This window comes from Panthera tigris, chromosome D1, assembly GCF_018350195.1.
Source record: "Panthera tigris isolate Pti1 chromosome D1, P.tigris_Pti1_mat1.1, whole genome shotgun sequence".
Lineage (NCBI taxonomy): Eukaryota > Metazoa > Chordata > Mammalia > Carnivora > Felidae > Panthera > Panthera tigris.
The window spans coordinates 70,136,890-70,161,679 of NC_056669.1; the positions used below are offsets into that span (position 1 = coordinate 70,136,890).

The following is a 24,790-nucleotide window of genomic DNA, read 5'->3' on the forward strand; positions in this document are numbered from 1 at the left end:
TCTCTCAAAAGAAATAAATAAACTTAAATTATCAGAAAAAAAAATAGTACCTTGAATTTTATTAATTATGCACTATATTTATTTACTTACTAACTTCCTATTCTGGAAATTAAGTACTTGCAGTATATAGAATAATGAATACTAGCTTAAAAACCATCACCTATGGGAATGCAAGCTGGTGCAGCCACTCTGGAAAACAGTATGAAGATCCCTCAAAAAAATAAAAACAGAACTACTCTACGACCCAGCAATTGCACTACTAGGCATTTATCCACGGGATACAGGTGTGCTGTTTCGAAGGGACACATGCACCCCCATGTTTATAGGAGCACTATCAACAATAACTAAAGTATGGAAAGAGCCCAAATATCCATCGATGTTTGAATGGATAAAGAAGATGTGGTATATATATACAATGGAGTATTACTTGGCAATCAAAAAGAATGAAATTTTGCCATTTGCAACTACGTGGATGGAACTGGAGGGTATTATGCCAAGTGAATTTAGAGAAAGACAAAAATTATATGACTTCACTCATATGAGGACTTTAAGAGACAAAACAGATGAACATAAGGGAAGGGAAACAAAAATAATATAAAGACAGGGAGAAGAACAAAACAGAAGAGACTCATAAATATGGAGAACAAATTGAGGGTTACTGGAGGGGTTGTGGGAGGGGGGATGGGCTAAATGGGTAAGGGGCACTAAGGAATCTACTCCTGAAATCACTGTTGCACTATATGCTAATTTGGATATAAATTTTAAAAAATTAAAAAAAAAATCACCTAACAATTGTTAATTTATAATCATTTTTGTTTCACTTACACCTCTGCCCACTTCTCCTCCCATGTTATTTTGAAGCAAATCTCAGACCACTTATCATTTTTCTGTAAATATATCAGCATATTATAATTAAGGATTCTTTTAAAAAAAGTAATCATAATACCATTATCATACCTTAAACCGAAAATTCCTTAATATCATCATATACAGTGTTCAAATTTCCAACTGTCTTATAAATTTACTAATTTCTGTGTGTGCAATCTGGTTTAAATTCTGATATTTGTGTAGTCTGTACAGTAACTTACAAAGAACTCTACATTATTAACCAGAATACCACTTCCCTAACAGATAACAAAATCTCATGTAATAATAAGAGAACTGTGAAATTACCTAACAATCAACTCCTAAAGTACAAAGACATTTACAAAAATCTCATCCTACTTCTAAATGGATTGACACCAGTGATTGTAAAAACCAAGCATTCTAGCCTTATCTAACTGGTTCTCTGAATCATTTTTAAGGTCCAAAATCTTCAGCTTTCCAAGAACAGGAGTCAGTTGAGAACTGCAACCTTTCTCATTAAAAAATTCCCTCCTTATGCCTCTAAGGGTAAAAAGACAAGAACCACATTCCACATAAAGAGAATTCAAAAACAGGGTCAAAAAACTCGAAACCTACAGGGTTAACTTGACCTAACAGGTTAACTGGTCAAAACCAGTTAATAAATTAATTAAGCGCACTGAAGTTACTACAGTTAAGAATGACAGGCACTGTAAACTAGAGAGTGTACAACTTATTTAAAGGGAGCTACTGTCATTCAATATCAGCATATTGTTGTCAGACAGAAACTAGGACCCAGTGTTGTCAGATCTTTTCAATGATGACAATATAATGATATTAAGAAAAAAATACTGTTCAAGCCAAACCAAACATTACCTGTAAAAGACATATGACTTCCAAGTAACTGCTTTGGAACCTGCAGGCTAAAAGACTAAACAATCCTCACAAAACTAAGCCGCAGGTATACCTTTACTTACCTATAGATAGTATAGATGGCCAAAACAGCATTTCTTCTAACATAGCTGTGTCGATGCTCCAAACAAGCACGGATAGCTGGCATTAAAGGTTCTAGCAATTCTGCTTCTTTCAATTTGCAAAGAAAACGAAGAGTAGATCCTCGAATAAATTCATTAGGATGCTGAAGATCCTGATAAAATTTAAATATGAAATATTGAGTTCCAGCATTTTACAAAACACACAATTTTTAAGTGTAAAATTTTCCTATGTAAAAAATAAGAAAGTAGGTTTGAGGAAAAAGACCTAGATTACCCATTTCCTTTAGATTCCTATCTAATCAATTTTTCTCTTTTAAAGTTTATTTATTTATTTTTGAGAGAAAGAGAGAGAGAGAGAGAGAGAGAGAGAGAGAGAGAGAGAACACACACATGTGCAAGGGAAATGTTGAGAGTGGATCCCAAGGAGGCTCTGCTCTGATAGCTGACATGAACTGTGAGATCATGACCTCAGCCGAAATCAAGAGTCGGACACTTAACCCACTGAGCCACCCAGGTGCCCCTGTCAAATCAATTTTTACTTATCATAGCAATGTCTCATATTCTACGTGTCACTATTTTTTATTAAGAACACATAAAAATGTATGGAAAATGTCCAAAGAAATTAACAAAACTTTTTACAGTAACTTACAACTTCAGTTCCAAATATCAGTAACTTCTATCTTACCCAAGATCCAATTTTAAAAATTAAAACTAAGCCCATTCCACCAATTTTACAATCAAAAATCAAAGCAATAATCAGAAATAACCATGGTTTGGTTTACCTTTCTGTATGCATCACAAACAAGGATCATTTCATGTAAAAGTCTTCCATCTGGAGTTGTTTTAGGAACAATTTCCCAAAATACTAGAAGTAATTTTTTGATGGTATGATCCTGAAGAGGTAGTACGAAACGAATGATGGTCATCAGAAGCCCAGGAAGCTTTTCACCATTCAGAATCATAATGATCACTTTCTTCAAAGCTTCAGTCTTTGACTTCACATCTCCTTTTTCTGATTAAAGAGAAAAAAACCACACATTTCAAAGGAAAATTCCTCAGATAATTTTACAATTAACAAAAGAAAACGTTTTCTCACTTTATTAGCAGTAATGGCAATAAAGGTAATGTAATAGAGTGGCAAGGGCTCCCCGCCTATCTCTGCCACAAATAAGCTGAATGACTTTACACAAGTCATTTATTTCCAAACCTCATACTTCACATATAACATGAAGGCACTGGATTAGATCTCTGGTCCCTAACCCATGGAATTACTGCAGAAGCCATGAATCTACAGGTATACCAAACAATGCATTTCTCAAACACATATGTAGCTATTTTTCAAAGTGTAAATAGATGTTAAGATAAGTGCTTCTGAATTCAAAGTGGCTTTTAGTTAGTGTGTATTTCCTCAATCAAAGTTACAACCACTATCATGAGGGGAAGGAGGAGGAAGATCAGTGGCAGTTTTTTCAACATTAGATCTTCAAACTCAAAAGGCTGGGAACTAATACACTAGATTAATTCAAAAATCCCATCATATTTCTACAGACTATAAAACTTCAGGATCTTAAGAAATCACCTTAGAAACTGGAAGAAAATTACAATGTACTAGAGGAAAAGCCACTATTTAGAATTAAGGATGACACGTTTAAGAAATAAGTTTATTGTCCTTACTTAGCGTAAAACAATTTATACTCTAAACTATTTTATGCAAAACAACCTATAATTTCATATCACTATCACTGCAAATTGAAGAATTTAGGGTAAAAATCTCTTGTATCTCAAATTTGAAGGCAGGAATGTAAGAGGCAAGTACACCAATACAACTGTTTAGATCACAGAAATAAATTACCTAGGAGATGGAACAACAAAGAGGGATGACAGAAGTTTTTAATAATTTCAAGGAGTTATCATGAGGAACAGAATAAAACTAGAAATATAGTTCCAGCAGTTAGAGCTCAGTGGCTATCAAATCAAGAGTTTCTTGTGGTTGCCAAAGAGACAAGAGACTGTGAATGACCAGCTGGTAGAGTTACAGAAAAAATTTAAGCTTTGGAAGAATCATAGCAGGTAAATCAAAATTTCTCTCTAGCCCCCTAAGGCTATTTATCTATTACTAGCTTGGTATGATATTTTTACATGTTGCAAAATAGAGAATATCTTCAAATATTTGGACTAAATCACAGTAAAGGTTCTTGCCAAATTTATCCATCTCACTAGTGTCAACATTTTTGTTAAAAACAAACAAAACAAAAAAAAACATTTTTGTTTAAAACAGACCAATTTCAAATAAATAAACGTTAAAAAAATTTAAAAAAATAAACGTTAAAAAAAAATTAAAAAAAATAAAATAAAAAAGGGGCGCCTGGGTGGCTCAGTCAGTTGAGCAGCCGGCTTCGGCTCAGGTCATGATCTCACGGTCCGTGAGTTCGAGCCCCGTGTCGGGCTCTGTGCTGACAGCTTAGAGCCTGGAGCCTGTTTCAGATTCTGTGTCTCCCTCTCTCTGACCCTCCCCCGTTCATGCTCTGTCTCTCTCTGTCTCAAAAATAAATAAACGTTAAAAAAAAAAATTTTTTTTAAAACAGACCAATTTCTCATGCATCTCTCCCTGCTTCAGAGTATTATCCTGCCACATATGAAAAACTTGGTATATGCCACATCAACTCAAGAAACCGAAAAATGATGAAGTATCAATCTGTGCAAATCTTCAGTTTTTAAGTCTGTGAGGATGACAAAAACAAAGCATCAGGAGAGGTGACAGAAGCTGATAGCAAAAACTATGATAAGATGACAGACTGGGCAAAGTTTTAAGTAGCTAAAGTTGGATTTGTGAGCCTAAACAGGTCTTATCTCTGTCCGGAAGCTTCCTGAATATAAAAAAAAAAGAAAAGTTTTTTTTTCCCTAATCTGTTTGATAACATAAAGGACACAAAGTCCAAAAGGCATAAAACTGTATCATTATAATGCTGATGTCTTTTGTTCCAGTTTTTTTTTTTTTACTACTTTTCCCAAATTAGCAAATTCTAAAAGTTTAGCAGAAACTTTTAACTGGTAACTAAATAGAAAACCTGTAAAAAATCTACAATCATTTATATTTCCAGCCCTCTTAACCCCAATTTCCACTTATTCCAACAATTCAAAGTGAGGTAAAGGATACTTTTTTTCCTATATCTTCAAAATTTTCAGAACTTCTTGTCCTTTATGGCACTACTAACAAATAAACCAAAATAAACCAAGTACTTCCTACTCCGGGTAATGTAAAGTCATCAGAACTCATATCGATTGACTAATAAAAGTATACATAAAATAACTCAATATATCACCAAACAAAAAAGTATTTGTTACTCTAACTGGAAACTATTTCTAAACTTTTTCTCATATCAATTGATATCTTTTGAGATACAGTAAAAAATATATACAGCAGGGGTGGCTGGGTGGCTCAGTTGGTTAAGTGACCAACTCTTGGTTTCTGCTCAGGTCATGATTTCACAGTTTATGGGTTTGAGCCCCATGTTGGGCTCCGCACTGAGGAGCCTGCTTGGGATTCTCTGTCTCTCTCAAAATAAATAAATAAACATTAAATATATATATGCACATACACATAAAATTTGAGATTTAAGACTACTTCTTTCTTTCTTGGTAAGGGGAAGGTAATTAAGGCAGCTGCAATTAAAAAAAAGATATTGTTACAATTAAGGACAGATTCTGTTCTTTATCTTCCCATCTATAACCTCAGTATTTTAGGGTCTAAAAGCGAAAACTTTTAAATTTTAAGAAAAAAAATAGTGGGGTGCTTAGGTGGCTCAGTCGATTCAGTGTCTGACTTCGGCTCAGGTCATGATCTCTCTGTCTGTGAGTTCCAGCCCCGCATCAGACTCTGTACTGACAGCTCAGAGCCTGGGGCCTGCTTTGGATTCTCTCTCTCTCTGCCCCTTCCCATTAGCGCTCACGCACTCTCTCTTAAAAATAAATAAACCTTAAGAAAAATGTAAAATGGGACACCTGGGTGGCTCAATCAGTTGGGGGTGTCCAACTTCGGCTCGGTCATGATCTCACAGTTTATGAGTTTGAGCCCTGAGTGGGGCTCTGTGCTGACAGCTCAGAGCCTGGAGCCTGCTTGGGATTGGGTCTCCCTTTCTATCTGCCCCTCCCCCACTCACGCTCTGTCTCTCCTCTCTCTAAAATAAACATTAAAAAAAATATTTTTAAAGAAGAATGTAAAAAAAGTAATGAAAATTTATTAATTTACATTTCATTCTACTATCTTACATAAACATGAAAAAAAAGGAACTATATGTAGCTTTTGTATATAGGGGTATGGGTTTAAATGCCATAAAGGAGGGTTTCTTTTTCCTTCTCTAAAAATAGATCTCAATAGAAACCTAATGTTAAGTAGCCTAAAATCAGGAGGTATTCAATGCTGCTGATTAAGAGGTGGAATGAGGCAAGTAAAATATTGTCTCCTTTCAAACTGCAAATTATCTTCTAAAAGATATTTCCAAGATTTGAAGCATAATTCTCACTCTATTCTTGGATTAGAGTCACCTGTGTAGGTTAAACTTATTTTCAGTAGTTCAATGAAACAAGAATTATTACTTTGGAATGTGCGTTGCTTTAAAAAAATGTTTCTGACAGAATCACTCACAAAAAGGAGACAGAATATACACTTTTAAAATCCACTTGTTTTCTTTTTGTATAAAATGCTTTAAAAAAGCTTAAACTTTTTTAAACCTCAAAAGCTTGAAAAAGGGTTGACTTCATTTGTTCAATAGGTGGCGAACCCAAAAGAACAAAGTTCTTTTGGTTTTACAAGCTAAGGAATATGAAGTTCAGTGCACAAAGAAACTAAGACATTCAAATACACATTCTCAACCTGTTATCTATAGAAAACTGTCAGCTATACTTCAGCATAATATATTAAGCTACACAAACCATTATATCTAACAACTAAACTATTATATTTCTTTTGCTTTACTAAGACAAATTGAGATGTTATTTCCAAAAACCAATATTGCAAGCCTAAATGTAACAAGTTTCCATTTTCAGTAAGACCAAAGGTCTATTAAAGAGATCCTAGAAAACAGTATTTAGACAAAATTAAGTATTTCTAATTATAAAGAAACTTGAAATGAAAAGGAGCTTTTTATTTTCATTTTTTTCTCCATTTAATTTTCAAAATATTATCAGAGTTTACCTAGATCATTTTTTAAGCTAATTTCAGATGGTGGTTCTGAATCCATGGGCACGTTAATTAAGGTATAGCACACGTTCTCAGCAGCCGTCATGGTTTCGGGATATAATCAAATCTCGATACAAGACTTAAGGATGATAGATGCCAGAAAATCTGGAAAAAGAAATACAAGGCTATCGTTACAAGTAAAAAACCAAAAACACAACCAGTAACTATTGTGATCTTTACTGTCTAAAGTTCATTCCGTTTGGCTAGTGAGTTTAAAGTATTAGAAGAGTGGGATCAATTTATATGTGGTCCCATAAAAATAATGCCTAACAATAAAAGACACGGTCTGCCTCGGTCTAAGGTATATTATCTCCCACCCCACAAACCCGCCCAGGGCTTGAGAATGCTGTACTGCAACACTAAGGCCCACAATACAGTGACAGTCCTCCAGCCCCACCCCACCATTTAACAGAACAATGATTTTTGAACATAACACACAATCTGAACTGCTCAAGAGACCTGCGCACGAGTACTCAGCTAAAAACCTGCAAACATTTCGCGTTCATGGGTGGACGCGACTGCGTGTCCGAGGGTCAATGGGTGCGCTGCACCCCCACCCCTCCTCTTCCTACTGCAAGGCAGCCCCCCGCCCTGGAATGGTGAGTCCCGGAGCCCGGGAAGAGATCAGACCCCTGGCCAGTACTCAAGGACGGGAAGGGGCGTCTGGCCCAAAGCTTCCCAGCCCCCCGTTCCACTTGGCCAGGCCCGGACGCGAGCGGCCTAGTCGCTCCCCTTCCGCATCTTCCCGCCGGAGAGCCAGTTCCTCCGACTCAGCCCAGCCCAACACGCCTCCGAGATTGGGGGCTTGTAGTCCGCTACCTGGCTCCAAGGGGCGGCAGCTAGGGCAACGGTGGGACCGTCGACTCCGGCTCCAACCCGCAGCAGCAGCCGCCGCTCGGTACAGTCTTCGGCTGACGTGGAAGGGGGTGGGGGTTACGAGGCCAAGCCACCTAGCGCCTACGGCAACTCAGAGAGGACATGCCTTCTCTGTCCTGCGCTTGCGCTCTGCAAGTACGCTGCAAGTTTCTTCCTCTAGTCCACGGTTGTTTTAGACAACGTTGGGGAGAAGCATTAAGCTTTCCCCGCCAGCCAAGCGCCGAATTAAGCGCTGTGGTTATTTAAACGGTACTTAGAAATTGTTTCTTTCAGGAACTGCAACAGGCAGGGGAGGAGGTGCCCGGAAAGAGGAAAATAGGGTTGTGTGGTCCAGGGGGAAAGAGCACCAGACTGGGAGCTGGAAGCCATTTTCTAGTTCACCCACTAACAAAACAGGGAAAGTAACTAATTACTATTTGGGAAAGTCGCCTCATTTCTTCTAATAGGTAACACTAGATTCTATGAAGATCCATTTCAGTTCTTAACGTCTCCTCTCCAGTAGTCTGAATCTCTGCCTCTGCAGTTAGGCTGGGTTTACTGGAACATCAAGGCCACTCTTTATCTCGTAATGGTCCCTTTCACGATCCTTTTTGAGCACCCAAGAAATTAACTTTTGACGTAGAAAGGGAGATTAACGATTTTAAAGGATTTTTACCTGTCTCCACAAACCTAATTGTTACAGCTACAATCAGCCATGGCACCTTTAGTTTTGCCCATTTGAGGTTCCATGTGCCCCCACACAGCATCTTCCCAGCAAAGGTTTTCTGCCCAATTATCATTAAACATTTTTTTTGAACCCTTGAGCAAAATACTGTGAATACAAAGACATCTGACAGAACTTGCCCTTAATAGGTTCACTTCAGTTAGGAAGACAATACAAATATTGCCTCATGTATCCAGAATCTAGCTATTTGAGATTTTTAGAACCATCAAGCAAAATGTAATTCTTCAAGCACCCAGAATATATCACGAAGGTCACCCATTTATAGCACTTTCTAAGAAAGCTCTTCAAAACCCGTGCATTGATTAAAAAAAATTTTTTTTTCATCGAAATAATTGTGATCTAGAGATCCCATATACTATCCCACTAGTTTCTTCCAGTAGTAACATTTTGCATCATTATAGTACAATACCAAATCCAAGAGATTGACATTGATATAATTCAGTCCTCACCTCATTCTGATTCACCAGTTTTACATGCATTCACTTGTGTATTTAGTTCTATGCAATTTTACCATATTTAGATTCATGTGACTACCACCAGAAATGATACAGAACACTTTTAAAGATCCCTCCTGCTATCCTTTTACAGTCACAGCCACTTCCTTCCTTCATCTCTGGAAAGTCTGTAATTTCCCATATCTCTGTAATTTTTTCATTTCAAGGATGTAATATATATGAACTATACAATGTAACCACTGAGATTGTTTTTTCATGCAACATAATTCCCTTGAGATCAACCCAAGATATATATACAACAGGTTCTTTCACTTCCATGTGTTTAACGTGAAATTTTGCAAGTACAGTATCTGGTTTCCAAGCCCACATATCAAAAAGTGACAATCTGTTGGCATGAAATAAGGCCCCCAAAAGCATAAAAACTAGACAGCAATGTGAAAGCTCAATTTAGAGCCACTATGGTGTAGGACCAACCACACCCACTTCAGTTGCCCTGGAGGATCATTGTGTTACAGAAGAAAATTTGAGACTTACCATGACAGAGTCACTAAGGAAACTATTAAATGTGAAGAGGGCAAGAAAATACAATGTTTTAGAAAATCTCATTTTAGGTCTGCACTTAAAATGTCATTGGTGGTGTATATGTATTGATGTATATTAAGTACAGAGCTTGTTCAACAGATATCATGACCTTGAAAAGCCTATTTCTTCCTGGTTTATCATAACATGCACCTTGTTTTGGGACTTCTATTTTCTTTAAAAAAAATTTTTTTTAACGTTTATTTATTTTTGAGACAGAGAGAGACAGAGCATGAACGGGGGAGGGTCAGAGAGACAGGGAGACACAGAATCTGAAACAGGCTCCAGGCTCTGAGCAGTCAGCACAGAGCCTGATGCAGGGCTCGAACTCATGGACCACGAGATCGTGACCTGAGCCAAAGTTGGACGCTTAACCGACTGAGCCACCCAGGCGCCCCAAGGGACTTCTATTTTCTATTCTACTATGTAATTATATCATTTTGAATGCATGTGAAATTTAAATTTTTTGAGAGCAAAGACCTTTTGAGAGTCATAAACCAAGAATCATAAAAACAGGCATCTAGGAAATCAAGGCCTAAAGAAAAGGGACTTGCTCTCAAATCACAAAATCATCAAACATTGAGAAAGCTGGTCCCACAACCTGAATCCTGTGACCCACTTTACTGCCTCTTATTTTTTAACCATGAGTTCTTCAAAGCTGTACATATAGATGTCTAATAAATTCCAGGTAAATTGATTGTGTATCAGTGATAGGTTTTATGAGAGGATACAACTAGGAATTTTATTGTTTATCATTAACACAGACTAAACAGAATGAATATAACACACTAGACAAAGTGACAATGAAAAGGCATTACAATGAACTCTGTACAAACAGTGGAGTTGACTGAATCTTACTGGGGTGGAAACGATTTTAAATTCTAAGGTCAACGTATAAGACTAACATCATATATTAAAAAGATTACTAAAATCGCGTCCGGGGACGCCTGGGTGGCTCAGTCGGTTGAGCATCCGACTTCGGCTCAGGTCATGATCTTGTGATTTGTGAGTTCCAGCCTGGAGTCAGGCTTTGTGCTCACAGCTCAGAGCCTGGAGCTTGCTTCAGATTCTGTGTCTCCCTCTCTCTCTGCCCCTCCCCGCTTGCACTCTGTCTCTCTCTCTCTTTCTCTTTCTCTCTCTCTCCCCCTCTCTCTCTCAAAAAAATATTTAAAAAACAATCTTTAAAATCGCCTCTTAAGTACTATCCAGATCACATTTTTTTCCCACCTGAGCACCAGTCAAGTAATTGGTTTACATTTAGGAACAGGTACAAAACGATATACATTATACATGTTATCTTTAAACAACAGAATCACTCAACAAGACAGAGGCTGGCACAATGATAGGCACAGAAGAGACCCGCCTGAGGCTTTAGAGATCAGATTATGAAATTTCCCACTTATGTTCCCTCCTCCAGACTATACTAGCTATTGAGTCTGAAGGCCTGTGGGAGAACTCCCTCTTCACTTTGCATTTATGAAAGCTGCATGTGCTTAATGCAAATCTATTGTAGGTCAAATGGCCACATGGTACTTGTGGTCTCATCCCAAGCTCAAATGGCAGACTCCTGAGGCTACTTTCAGAACACAGACCCAACACCTCATACACATTCCTATATTTAGTCAGGTCTTTCTCTCAACAAGTTTGCCAGAAAGCACCTAGAACTTTCCCTTCAAGAAGCTAGAGATTTAAATCTACTCAAGCTTTTAAAGTTTTAGGTGATCTGGAAAAAAAAGTAAAGTAACAATTTATGAATTTTAAAGTGTCCAAGTTTTCACATAAATTCTTCCATTTAACCTTCACACTAATTCTCCAAAGGAGTTCCTTAAAATAGAGCTAAGTAACTTGCCCGAAGACAATGGTAACTAATTAGTAGAATTAGGTCTAAAATCCAAATTCCCTATCTACAAATGAACTGCTCCTTTCTAGATAGGAATCTCAGGAAATAAAAAACTCCTCTAGGCTTCTTAGCAGAGAAATGTTGGATTGTTTTGTAAATCAGATTTCCTCAGATTTCATTTTGCATGGCCTAAGATAAAAATTGTTCTGCAATTTCTGCATATACCACTCACAAAAATAATGGAAGTCAGCCTAAAGATTACGATGGAGTGGGGCTGGGCAGGCTGAGAGGAAATGATGGTTTGGGATTAAAATTTCCCTTTGTTATCTTTGCAGAAAGTTCCCTACATGGAGACCAGAGCTAGCACTACTGCCATCTGCTGGTTGGAAAGAAAAACCATTCATATATTAATAGTCTCGCTACTATGGTGGTTGCAAAGGGGAGGTTTCTTAGGTTTATTAAGAAATCTCCAGGGTTGAACTTTGCAAGTTGTATTCTGAAACAAATCTCCATAGATTCTCATGTAGCAAGTCCACACACAGGGAACTGGTGTAAGGTTGTGATAGATAAAAGGTATTATTTTCCCCGTCACTAAACATAAGGCAATTTAATTTGGCAAACATGGCAGATAACCGACCAGTTGTAATCTCGTACAGTTGAAGCTACTTAAAAAACAAAACCCCAATACACCAGCAGGTGAAACAATTTTATTTCACAGTTGTCTTTAAAACCACAAAGACACTATGTTCTTCATATAAAAACATTAGTACAGATAACTATACTTTCTAGAAAATGATTATATAGACCCTCTCAAAAAAAAAAATGCATACCATCATATGGTTTCAGAGAAGTAGCTTGGGAAAAACACGTCTGGGCTGATTCCTAAAACATACCATAAGACCACCCTGCATCTTTTGGTTCAAAGTATAGATTATTGTCATCAGTACGTGCTCCTGAATTCTTACATATTTGATAATATACAGATAGACTGGTTTATGACTTAATGTTCCATTGGTTCATCAGCCTTTTCTGCAGGTTCATCAGCAGGTTGAGCAGGCTGTAAGGGGAAGAAAAAAACAAAATAGGTCAAAAAAAAAATCACTTGACTAATATATACTTCTTATCACACTTATTACAGTCTGAAAGAATTTATGAGAAAAGGGGTTAGGAAAGATTTTGGATATTCAATTTTAGTTGACTGTCCTGTTAAAATTTCTGAACAATGTTTTTTTTTTGTTTTTGTTTTTAAACAGACGTAATTTTATAGGTCTGAAAACCAAAGCATCATTGAACAATTCCAGCATTTTACCATATTGTCTTGGTTAGGAATAAAGTCCTTCCTTTTATCATCACTACTAGCCTTAGAATATAATCAGTAGATTTTAGGCATTCTCTTCCTCTTTAGCACTAATAAACAGAGTGAAAACATGGTCAAACCAACCAGCTGTGTGGAACTCACAGCATTCTCCCCAACAGTGCTGGTTCTTACCAACAGGTTTAAATACAATGCAAACCTTGCTTCTCTAAATAGTACCAACAATATCCTCTCCAAGGTGAAAAAAAAAATTCACACTGTAGAACAAAGTGTCTCTCCAGAACACTTTATTTTCAATTATACAACTATCAAATAAGTATCTGTAAATAGCCAATGTGTATTCTTTTTTTTTTTTTTTTAAAGAAATTTTATTTATTTTTTAATGTTTATTCACTTTTGAGAGACAAAGACAGAGCACGGGCAGGGGAGAGGCAAAGAGAAAGGGGGACACAGAATCCGAAGCAGGCTCCAGGCTCTGAGCTGTCAGCACAGAGCCCAACGTGGAGCTTGAACTCATGAACTATAAGATCACGACCTGAGTGGAAGTCAGACGCTCAACCGACTGAGCCACCCAGGCGCCCCGCCAATGTGTATTCTAAATATTCAACCAAAAAGACCAGTACTTCCTGACCCCTTTCTCAGTATTTATGAAGAGCCAACTTAGTTTCCAGAGGGTCCACAATGAACTTTCCCTCAGTCCTCACTCCTATAGACTCTTGGCCGGCCCTGTGACTTGTTTTAACCAATAAAATGTGCAAAACTGATGCTGTGCCACTCCCGAGCCTCAGCCTTTTAGAATGTCTGGCAGCTTCTACTTTGGAGCTTTTGAACTTTTACAAGCTCTGAGACGCTACCCTGCTGAAGAAAGGTTCTGAGAGGACACAGCCATCCTAGCAGCAGTCTCAGCCTTCTAACTGTCCCTCTAAGATATACCAAGAAAGTCTGAATAAAGAAGACATGTGAGGGGAAGCTTGGGTAGCTCCCTCAGTTAAGTGCCCAACTCTTGATTTCGGCTCAGGTCATGGTCTCATGGTTCATGAGATTGAGCCCTGGGTCAGGCTCTGCTCTGACAGTGTGGAGCCTACTTGGGAGTGTCTCTCTGCTCCTTCCCTGCTTGTGCTCGCTCTCAAAATAAACAAATAAAATAAAATAAAACAAAACATTAACAAAAACAAAAAACAAAAAAAAAGGGGGTGCCTCGGTGGCTCAGTTGGTTAAGTATCCGACCTCAGCTCAGGTCATGATCTTGTGGTTAGTGGGTTCCAGCCCCACATCAGTCTCTGTGGCGACAGATTGGAGCTTGGAGCCTACTTTGGATTCTGTGTCTCCCTCTCTCTCTCTCTCTCTGCCCCTCCCCTGCCTTGCACTCCGTCTCTCTCAAAATTAACATTAAAAATTAAAAGAAAAAAAAAAACGCATAAGCAGAGCCATCTTGGATGTTCCAGCCCCCCTGCTTCAACTGACTTCAACACAAGAGGCCCTAAGTAAGACTAGCAAAAGAATTATTTAGCCAATCAACCCATAGAATTGTGAAAAATAGCAACAGATAACTAGATTATCAACCCTTTTTCACTTATGTAGATAACTGCTCCCTCAGTATTTCACATTACTCAGTTCTAAGTTCTCCTACTGTCATTTGAATTATGAGCCTACCTCAATAATTAAAAACAAAAATGGTAGGTTTACACACTTGTGGTAGGAACAGCAGCTTATGACAGAACTAAAGTCTCTGGTGTAATGATTAGTTATATACCTGTGCCTTTCTCTGTGGTCTTTCTTCAAGACCTTCCAGGAATGGAGATACATCATCATCATCATAAATCGTAAACTCCAAGTCTTTACCAACAATTCCAATGGAAACATTCTGAGGGGGAAAAAAAGGTAAAAATTAAAAATCAAGAGAATTTAGGTTGGAAAAATGTTTATGATTAAATGGGTGAAACAAAGCAGAATAGAAGTTTATATAGCACTTAAATAAGACTTGAAAAACACTCAAGTGTAGAGAAAAAAGGAAGAAAACTGTAGACTCTTATAACTTGCAAATTTCATATTTTGATAATCACGAGTAACTTCAAAGGTCTATGCCACCAAGAAATTCGCAAGTTGAATCATAATGAGAACGTGCTGCAGACCAGTGTAATGGAGCAAGTCACTTAGCTAAGCAGTAAGCCTAACTCCTAAGAAACAATCAGGCTTGTTTCTTGTTTAAGAGATGATGGTTCTTAACAAGGAAAGAAAGTAGTGGGTTATAAAGTGCTGAAGTTGGTGGGCTCCTAGAACTATGTTCTACATATTAAAATTAAAGACCAATTCTTAAAATGCTCAGTGAATGCTATCCAGTGTAAAATTAAAATTTTAGTGAAAATTTGAGGCATAAGGATATATAGGCCTTCTCTCAATGATTTCATTGAATCATTATCTATGATTCAGTAAAAATATGAAATCAGAAACCCAGATACCTGAGCAAACTTTTCCAAAGTGTACATGTCAACAGTTAACTATAAACCCAAATTTTAAAAGATAGTCATCTTCAGTGATAGCATTATGGCTACTTTAAACAAATAAAAATAATTTAATGTACATTCCTGATTTCTTTGAAAAAAAATTACTTTTATGATAGGAAAAATTATTTTCAAAAGATTATCAGGCTATAAATTCTTCACATACATATTACATAATAATTATCTAATCACTGTAACAAAATGGATTTATAAAATGCTGACTGATACCACTCTGGTTAATGATCATTCCTGCATTGTACTATATGGGTCCCTAGATCATTCAATCTCTTCTCCTGGACATCTTCTAACATTTTCCATTCTCATTTCACTGAGAAAACAGAAGCAATTAGAAGAGAATGTTCACAAGCTCCCATGGTATCATATCCCTAGATCCTCTCCCTTGCTGTGTTAATGAATAGTCCAATTTCCTCTCTAAGGTCTGTCTACCTTTCTTCCACCTGTGTACTATCTAAGGACACTGGTCTAGCAGTTTTTCTCATATTCCTCCTACATAAACGTTTCCCTTTACAGGGATTATTCTTATAACCATGCACCAAACATGCTGTAATTTTTCCCATCTTAATTAAAAAAAAAAAAAAAACAAAACAAAAAACTTCCCTTCATTCTCTTACAGTCACCACCCATTTCTCTGACCCTGCAAGAGAAAATCTCCACAGAGCTGCCTCCAGTCCGTCCTTGCCCATTCTCTACTGATTCATCCCTTTCAGGCTTTTGGCTCACCATTCCAATGAAACCGTCTAGTCGAGTCCCCTATTACATTTAATTCTCACTCCACATCTTCCTTGATGTATTACCAATTTTTTGTTCCCTCCTCCTTGAAATAGTTTCTTTATTTGATTTCAAGAATGTCTCACTTTCTAAGTTTTCCTCCTATCTCCCTGGTCATCTTTCTTAGTCCTTTTTGCTGATACTTACCTTCCAATCTCTGAAGGTTAGAGTGCCCCTGGCCCAGGCCTTAAACCTCTTACAAAACTATGATTCCTTTAGCAGTGTCATCCAATCCAGTCTCAAAATGCCATTTCTACATAAAGACTCCAAAATTTATAAGTCTAGGCTAGACCATTCTCCACCAAACTTTAGGGGAGACACATCTGATAAATGCTGCTTTTTTTTTTTTTTTAAAGTAAGCTTTACACCCAACATGGGGCTTGAATTCACAACCCTGAGGTCAAGAGTCGCATGCTCCACTGACTGAGCCAGCCAGGTGCCCCAATAACTGCTTATTTTATATCACCAATGGACAATAGGCATTTCAGGTTTAATAAGTCCCAAGCTAACTGCCTGATCTTCCACAACTCCCACCCCCAAACCTGTCCCTTCTACTGTCCTATCCATCTCAGTAAATGTAAACCTCTCCTTAATCTATCAGGCCCCAAATTTTGAAAACAATTTGTTTTGTTGTTGTTCTCACACCCTCACAACCAATTCGTCAGCAAACATTTTTAGCTCTAATTTCAAAACATACCCCAAACTGAACCACTTACCCCCCTCTCCAACTCCACAGCTCTGCTCTAATTCACCACATTCTCTCATCTGCATTACCTTAACAGTTTTAAAACTATTTTCACCCATGTTGCCCACTATAACCTGTTCTCAAAATGGCAACCAGAATGACTCTTTAAAACCTAAATCAAATCATGGTATTCTTCTGCTCAAACTCTTGACAGCCCACTCAGAATAAAATCCAAAATACCTACAATGGTTTATACATGATCTGGCCTCCATTTATCTGACTTTATTCCTTCTCTTTCTCTTGATCACTGACTCCAACACTACTAGCCTCCCTGCCTCAACTACAAGGAATGTTCTGGACTCAAGGCCCTTATACTTGTATTCCCTGGATTAATCTTGCACTAGACATCTGAATGGCTCACTCACTCACTTCCTTTAGATATTTTCCTCAAATTTCACTTTCTTGACCATCCAAGGCCATCCTTGACCACCCTATTTTAAATTTTCCTCAGCACACCTCCTTCCTATACCCAGACAGTCTTTCTCATTTTAACCTGTTTTATTTTTTCTGTGGCATTTATCACCTTCTAATATATTATATAATTTACTTATGGGTAAATTTTCTCGCCCCAACTTGGATAGTATGTTCTATGAAGGCCAAGTTGCTTGCTGTGCTTATATTCTCAATGCCTACTGTCTGCATGTGGTAGGTGCTCAATACATACATTTGTTAACTGAGTTAATGATACAAAAAGGTATCGGGCGCCTGGGTGGCTCAGTCAGTTGAGTGTCCGACTTCGGCTCAGGTCATGATCTCACAGTCTGTGAGTTCGAGCCCTGCATCGGGCTCTGTGCTGACAGCTCAGAGCCTGGAGCCTGCTTCAGATTTTGTGTCTCCCTCTCTCTCTGCCCCTCCCCTGCTCATGCTCTGTCTCTTTCTCTGTCAAAAATAAATAAACATTAAAAAAATAATAATAATACAAAGGTATTCTGACCTGCTAAAGAAATGTAGGACATTCTACATAAAACTTACTGGCTTTCTTGCTTTACACCAAAAAGAAATGTTTAAAAATCATTGCAAAATCAGATCACTTAGTGAATAGCTTAAAGAGAAAGAATGAACCAAGGCAAATCTCCCAAATTGAAGAACTGTGTACACTCCTCTATTACTTATACTTATGAAATAAGTGATTGACCTGTAATGTTAAAATTTCAAGTTGAAAAACATGATTATCTACCTTTGTAGTTAGGTCCTGTTCTGCAGGAAGTGTCTCTCGTAAGGCACGCAGACCATGTTTAACCAGTTCATTCAAATTGCCTATGTAACAAATTAACAATTATTTCTTAATTTCATCTTCACATGAGGCTGCTTTTATCAGGTCTACAGTCTGTTATTATGGTTTTAGTCACATAATAAATATATCACAATAAAAAGCCAAAATTTTAATGTTTAGCCATATAATCTTCTAATAATAATAAATAACATTGCTATTATTTTACTTAAAGAGGAGAATACATGATTTTTGTTACTAAATTTCACCTTTATGCTAAATTAAATGAGAATCCTCACTCACAAATGCTACAGCTCAAACTTTTGTAAAATGTATTCTATGGAATTTATTTGCTCTTTATAAACAAAGTCTCCAATATTTCTATGTGGCCAGTATTAACCTGATACCAAAACTAGACAAAGATATCACAAGAAAATAAAACTACAGATCAATTATCCTTATGAATACAGACACAAAAAAACCTCAACAAAATATCAGCAAAATGAATCCAGCAATAATTATGTTTATGTAAACATTTCTATATATAGTTACTATTATAAATCATGATCAAGAGGGATTTGTCTTAGGAATCCAAAGCTGGTTTAATACTCAAAAGCCCAATAATGCAATACACCACAATAGAATGAAGGATAAACAACCACACAGGCACCTAAAGAGATGTCCAAAAAACATGTGCTAAAGTCCAAGACCACTGTTTAAGCAAAGCACTTGAAAACCTGCCCCATGATCACATCTTCCATCATCATTTTACCTTTCTTTTTCATAGCTACCCTAATTTCTTGTCTATGCACTACTTATACAGAAATGTCTGTGTGGCTAAAAATAACAATGAATCATAGAAAACTAAAAGTTGTCAACAGAACTTATAATTGGTAACCAATACAGTGGTTCTCATCTCTGGAGGGGACAAAAAAAAAAATTACTTACACTCCATAAACCCAGACATATGTCTCTCCAAGTAAGTACGAGCAGATTGAGAACGTGCTCCAATGGACATAGCTCTACAGTCAAAATAGTTAGCAGAGGGACAGGTCTGGAAAATGTGAGGGCCCATATCCTACAAACAGAAAAAAAAAAAAACACATACATATATATACATACATGTACACACACACACAATTTTTGACTTTGAGCTAAAAATTACAAAATTTCTAGTCAGTTTTGAAAAATCATCAAAATATAACAAATATTCTATGAACTTACATCATAACCAGCAATAAGCAGTCCAACACCATATGGTCTCCGGCCATATCGTTGCGTTGGTATCTGGGTCTCTTAAACTAGTTAAAGAAACTGTTCTAACAAGGAATAAAGTACTATCTTTTTTTTCAAGTTAAACATTATTAACAAAGAGCTTTGGTTTTTTAATTGCTGCATAATCCATCACAGCAAAGAGAAAATAAAAGAACCATATTTCTTTGGCCGCATATTAAAAAATGTTGGGAGGGGGTGCCTGGGTGGCTCAGTCGGTTGAGCATCCGACTTTGGCTCAAGTCATGATCTCAGGGTCTGGGAGTTCGAGCCCTGGATCAGGTTCTGTGCTGACAGCCTCGAGCCTGGAGCCTGTTTCAGATTCTGTGTCCCGCCCCACCCCCTACCCCCGCCCCTCTCCTACTCGCATGGTCTCTCTCTCAAAAATAAATAAACATTAAAAAAAAAAATTTTTTTTTTAATGTTAAGACTATCCACAAAACCTAAGAATGAGTGCCAGCAAAACGATCTCCTCTTATGTAGAGTACCTCATCTATTTTGGGTGAGAGGTTAAGAATTTGGGGGGACATCTAGAACCACCAATAAAAACTTTAAATCTCCTCTAAACATGATACTTAAATAGTTTTCCTGAATTGGGCTTCTCTATGTCTGGAATAGGGCTGATGAAAGAGCAATCTATTGCTTTACTTAGAACATTTTTCCATGGCAAAACTTCCCACAATTCTAAATTTTAAACATTGTTATTGAAAAGTAACTAAACTTAAAGTTTTCAGAATCTTACCTATCCTATGTATTATATTCCCAATAATTAACATAAGCATTATGTTATATTTTATATAATAATTAACATAAGGATTAAGTATCAAAATTCTTTGAATTTCACATCCATAAATCCTAACATAAAAAGGATACTGCTTCCAATTAGAGATACAAGACGAGACACAGGAAGAGGTCTGTCAAATACAAATCTGGAATCCAAACACTCCTGGCGCATAAAATTACTAAAAAAGAAACAAGAAAAATTAGTTATTTCATATCAGAGTTATTTCAATCTAAATAAAGTAGTTTGATTTCTTTTTGCTTTTCCTCACATGGATTAAGAAAGACACGCCACAAGGATGCATTTTTACACTGAACTCTGGGGCATGATGAGGTTTTTAAAAAGACTAAATATTCCTTAGCTCTAGATAAACTTGGTCTCTGAGTAGTTTAGAGAAGGCTGAGCAAGAGAAAAAGAGCAAGCTCTCTTTTCTTACCCTTTCCCACTGTCAACAAGATTGTCTTAATTCTAGGTCTTAAACCAGCAAAAAGAGTAACTATTTGCTTTTTTTCTTGAAAGCTGACTGAAATTTCCCCGAAAGAGCAAATGCAAGGAACAGAATCCATACAAGGACATTGCTACATGTTCTGCCAATGTTGCTCCTCTCCATAAGCAGCACTCTAAAGGAGACACAGAATACTAGACTGTTGAGTCTCACTGTTAAACGTACCAAGATTCAAGCAGATGTAACATTGGGGAAAACAGAATTCATGCCTAACGATTAAAGACAACAGGATAAACAACAGGGAAATGGATATGCACCTTTCTTTCCATGTTGCTTTGTCTAGTTTATGTGTATGTCACATCTGATAATCAAGTGTTGACTGTGGGAACCATGCTATTTGTTCACTACTTTTATTTAAGCTCATTTCCCAAGGCTATCTAAACTGCATTGCCCAATATAGCAGGTACTGATTACATGTGACTATTAAGCACTTAAAAGGTGGCTAGCCTGAACAGAGATGTAATGGAAGTGTAAAATACACCTGAAATTTCAAAGACTCAGTACATAAAACAATGCAAAATATCTCATTAATGAAGTTTTTACATTGATTACACATTTACATGGCAGTATTTTAGATAGATGGGGTAAATAAAACGTTTGACCATGCAACATATTTTACACTTTCAAGAGCTCTCAGAAACCAATAATGCCGTCACTATCTTGCCAACCTAAGAGAGCAGGCAACTCACTGGATAACTCTAAAATCTTCAACAGTGGCATTACTATTTGCATTTCGTGCGTATATTCTTTCTTCCCTAATTAAATCACAGGCTCGGGGCACCTGGGTGGGTCAGTCAGTTAAGCGTCTGACTTCGGCACAAGTCATGATCTCACAGCTCGTGGGTTTGAGCCCCATGTCGGGCTCTGTGCTGACAGTTCAGAGCCTGGAGCCTGTTTCAGATTCTGTGTCTCCCTCTCTCTCTGCCCCTCTCCTGTTCATGCTCTGTCTCTGTCTCAAAAATAAATAAACACTAAATCACAGGCTTAAGAGATTAGTTTTGGCTAACTACCTTCGACCTCCCAACACACACATTCATAAATTACCTGAAAGGCACTGTGTTAAGTGCTCTACATGTTAGGCTAATCAACAATAACTCTGAAACAGAACATACTAAAAGCATCAATGGTGTAAGTAACTAGCCTCACCTCAAATCCTAAGTGGTTTCAAAGGCCCAGCTCTTCACTTATATGTCTCTCATCTCTATCTCCTCTGGACTCTCACAGAAATCTACCTGTTCCTCTCCACTTTCTACCTTGTATTAAAGATATACTACTAGATTTTAAGTTCCTAGAAGACAAGATGTATATCTGACTCATACATACAGAATGAATATCCAGTAATGAGCTTCGCAAAAAATAAATGTCTTACAAATACTGGCATATTAAAGTAAGGGTAGTTCTGCCAATCCTTAGAAACCAGACAAAAGTGTCAAGCTCTTCTTAGACACAACATTGTCTCAAACAATAAACACTGAGTTAACAAGTATCGCATTATGAGGTGACTTCTCAAAAGCTTTAATCTTAACATGGCTAATTGTAGTAGTTACTACTACAGGTATCAAGAAATGGAATACTTAGTAACTGAGCCCAAATCCAGTAAGGTATTCACAATCTGAACTTCTAAACTCTGCCAGACAACCTCCTAAAACATCGTATCTTGATGAATCCAAATGGACGTTTCTTTTGCTTTTCAAGATCATACTCACCATAACAGTCTAGCATCAGCAGTAAGTCCCGCAATCGAGATACCAATATGGTTGTCAACATGGAGAATTTTTTTCTGATGAGCTGCAAGCTCTGACTGTGCTCTCTAAACAGAGACATTACAGAACATAAAAATACATTTACGATTTTATTACCGACACAGTGAAACTTCTATCTGACAGTTCCATTTTCTACACGAGGAAGATTTATTTACTGCTGTACTTACCTTCAATGCAACCAGCACTGCATGGGTTTTTGACTTCAGACCAACTGTGGCTGAACCTTGTTTAACAGCTTCCATTGCATATTCAATTTGATGAATCCTGCCCTAAAGAGAAAACAACACATCTTAGAGTCTTACACATCTTGTAAGATCCTTTTATATATTTAAAATTGATTTAGTGGTCCCAAATCTCAGGGGAGTATGGTTAAATCTCAAACGATTTTTCTTTTAAACTAGGAAACTTACTTTAATGATAAATTTAGGTTCCAGGATGTCTAAAATGATTATATTCCATTTTGCCACAGCTTACACTTTCATGAGTTTCTAAAGTCACTTCACAGATATAGTATAAAACATTTTTACTGGGACACATGGGTGACTCACTCAGTTGATTAAGCGCCCAACTTTGGCTCAGGTCATATGTCACAGTCTATGGGTTCAAGCCCCGTCGGGTGTTGTCCTGACAGCTCAGAGCCTGGAGCCTGCTTGGGATTCTGTGTCTCCCTCTCTCTCTCTGCTCCTCCCCCGCTCACGCTTTGTCTCTCTCCCTCTCCAAAATAAACATAAAAAAAAAAAATTAAAATAAAGAAAACCACAACATTCTTACCTGAGGGCTCCATACAGTGACATCATTGTCATACTGGTTGCGAAACTGAAAATAAAAGAAAAAAAGACCTGTTAACTTAAGAACACCACAAATTCCAGTTTTTAACAAGCTCTATCATTAAAAACTGTTCTCCCGTCTGTTTCCATTCAACATTAACACCTGCTATTAATACAAACTCATTGGAAGATTACTGCTATACTCAGTTGTAAGCAAATTCTAAATTTACCATGAGCTACAAGGGAGGAGCAGATCTAGATAGGACCCATCTTTCCAACTTTCAATTCTACCACTATCTATAGCGTTCCCTTTGGGTTCCGTTCCTAAAGTTCATAGTGTCGCCTTTCCTTCCCATCTCTGCTTAGGCTCTTCTCTTATACTGGGCCCTAATAAATGATCAAAAGCGCTTTTTCTTTAACCTCGCTCAAATGTCTATCTCTCTAGGTCTTCTCTATTTTTCTCCCAAAATTCCAACACACACTCCCATCAGTTCTTTATCTACACTCCCTTTCTGCTTTATGATTAGGGACATGTCAGATTTATCTTTGAACCCTTACTGCACTTAAAACGGTGCCTTGTACGTATAAACATTCATATTGAAGAAAAAACACAAGAATGTTCTCGGGAAGTTAGATGTTAACACAAATAGCTACAGAGCCAGAACCATTACTGCTTTAATAAGGGTACTGAAACAAGTCTACCAGCACAATATTGGGGAAATAACCCGGGGGGTGAGAAAGCTGAGTGCTGGAATGGCAGACATGAGACTGGAAGCCCCGAGCCCTAGGCTGTGTCCGTGATAACACCACTTCTCTCAGCCTCGGTTTATTCACTTGGACAAAGTGAATGAAAAGAACCCTTTCTGATCGAGTTGTAGGGGAGAGAAAAATGAGACGGGCCCACAAGGAAAATGGACGCTGTCCTGGAACCCAAACCCTGGGATCAAGCCCGCAGTGGCAGTACAGGGAAGCCGCCAAGTCAAGTCCCTATTTCCTCCTCTCCTACACAGAGCACGAGGAGCCATTCTGAACCGCTCGGAACTACTCCGGCTGTAGGAACTTGAGGGGCGAGCTCATCTAGTTGACCGAGGAAGTAGTGTCCCAGGCCCGGCAGAAAGCGCAACAAGCCCAGGAGAAAGGCCGCACTTACTACCCATCGCCCCTCTCCCCGCCAGGCCGGAGATGCTGAATCACTGCTGGAACCCTCCCGTCGGCCGAGGTCCCCATACCCCGTGGCCCCAGGCCGCTCTGAGGATGACCGAAGGGGCGGCTCACCATCCCCCAGTCGGCGGATCTTTGCCCCAACCCTGCCTAAGCTCGGAATCCAACGCACCATGGTTCCGGCGCTGGTCTGGCTGCGGCCTCCAGCAGAGGTGCGGACCCAGGAGCGCGGCCGAAACTACCGCTCGGCGATCTACAAACAAGTCTTCGGATTTTGACGGCGGCGGCGCAGGGCAAGGCAATCTATCCCAGAGATATCGATAGGCTCCCAGCGCTACCCCACCCTCAAACTCCCAGATCCCCCCCCCCCAGTAGGCGGGGCCTCGTAAGGAGGCGGGGTTGAGATTGGCGGGAAATCTTGGGCGGGGAG

The 24,790-nt window shown here is 38.1% G+C and overlaps 2 protein-coding genes across 3 annotated transcripts in view; both read right to left on the minus strand.

The window, feature by feature from the left end:
- The window catches only part of COPB1 (COPI coat complex subunit beta 1), a 39,666-nt gene extending 31,652 nt beyond the window's left edge, over positions 1-8,014 (minus strand). For both annotated transcript variants that reach the window (XM_042958314.1, XM_007083243.3), the window contains exons 1-4: positions 7,897-8,014; positions 7,033-7,182; positions 2,621-2,850; positions 1,821-1,990 (exon numbers count right to left, since the gene is read on the minus strand). In XM_042958314.1, coding sequence (XP_042814248.1) covers positions 1,821-1,990; positions 2,621-2,850; positions 7,033-7,123 — 491 coding nt within the window. In that variant the 5' untranslated portion in view covers positions 7,124-7,182; positions 7,897-8,014. The remainder of the gene's footprint in view (positions 1-1,820; positions 1,991-2,620; positions 2,851-7,032; positions 7,183-7,896) is intronic.
- A 4,228-nt stretch (positions 8,015-12,242) lies between these two features.
- On the minus strand, positions 12,243-24,638 carry PSMA1 (proteasome 20S subunit alpha 1). Its single transcript, XM_007083244.3, has 10 exons — positions 24,533-24,638; positions 23,204-23,248; positions 22,600-22,701; positions 22,376-22,479; positions 20,257-20,345; positions 19,336-19,406; positions 19,060-19,189; positions 18,079-18,158; positions 14,620-14,730; positions 12,243-12,608 (listed from the first exon to the last, which is right to left on the minus strand). The coding sequence occupies exons 1-10, from the start codon at positions 24,533-24,535 to the stop codon at positions 12,552-12,554; spliced, it is 792 nt and encodes a 263-aa protein (XP_007083306.1). The 5' UTR covers positions 24,536-24,638; the 3' UTR covers positions 12,243-12,551.
- Between the last annotated feature and the right edge of the window lie 152 nt (positions 24,639-24,790).

Excerpts from the sequence above, each read along its gene's own strand:
- PSMA1 (XM_007083244.3), bottom strand. Across the intron at positions 22,480-22,599 it reads CAGTGCTGGTTGCATTGAAG|AGAGCACAGTCAGAGCTTGC; the intron begins GTAAGTACAGCA and ends GTCTCTGTTTAG. Across the intron at positions 12,609-14,619 it reads GACCACAGAGAAAGGCACAG|CCTGCTCAACCTGCTGATGA; the intron begins GTATATAACTAA and ends TTCCCCTTACAG.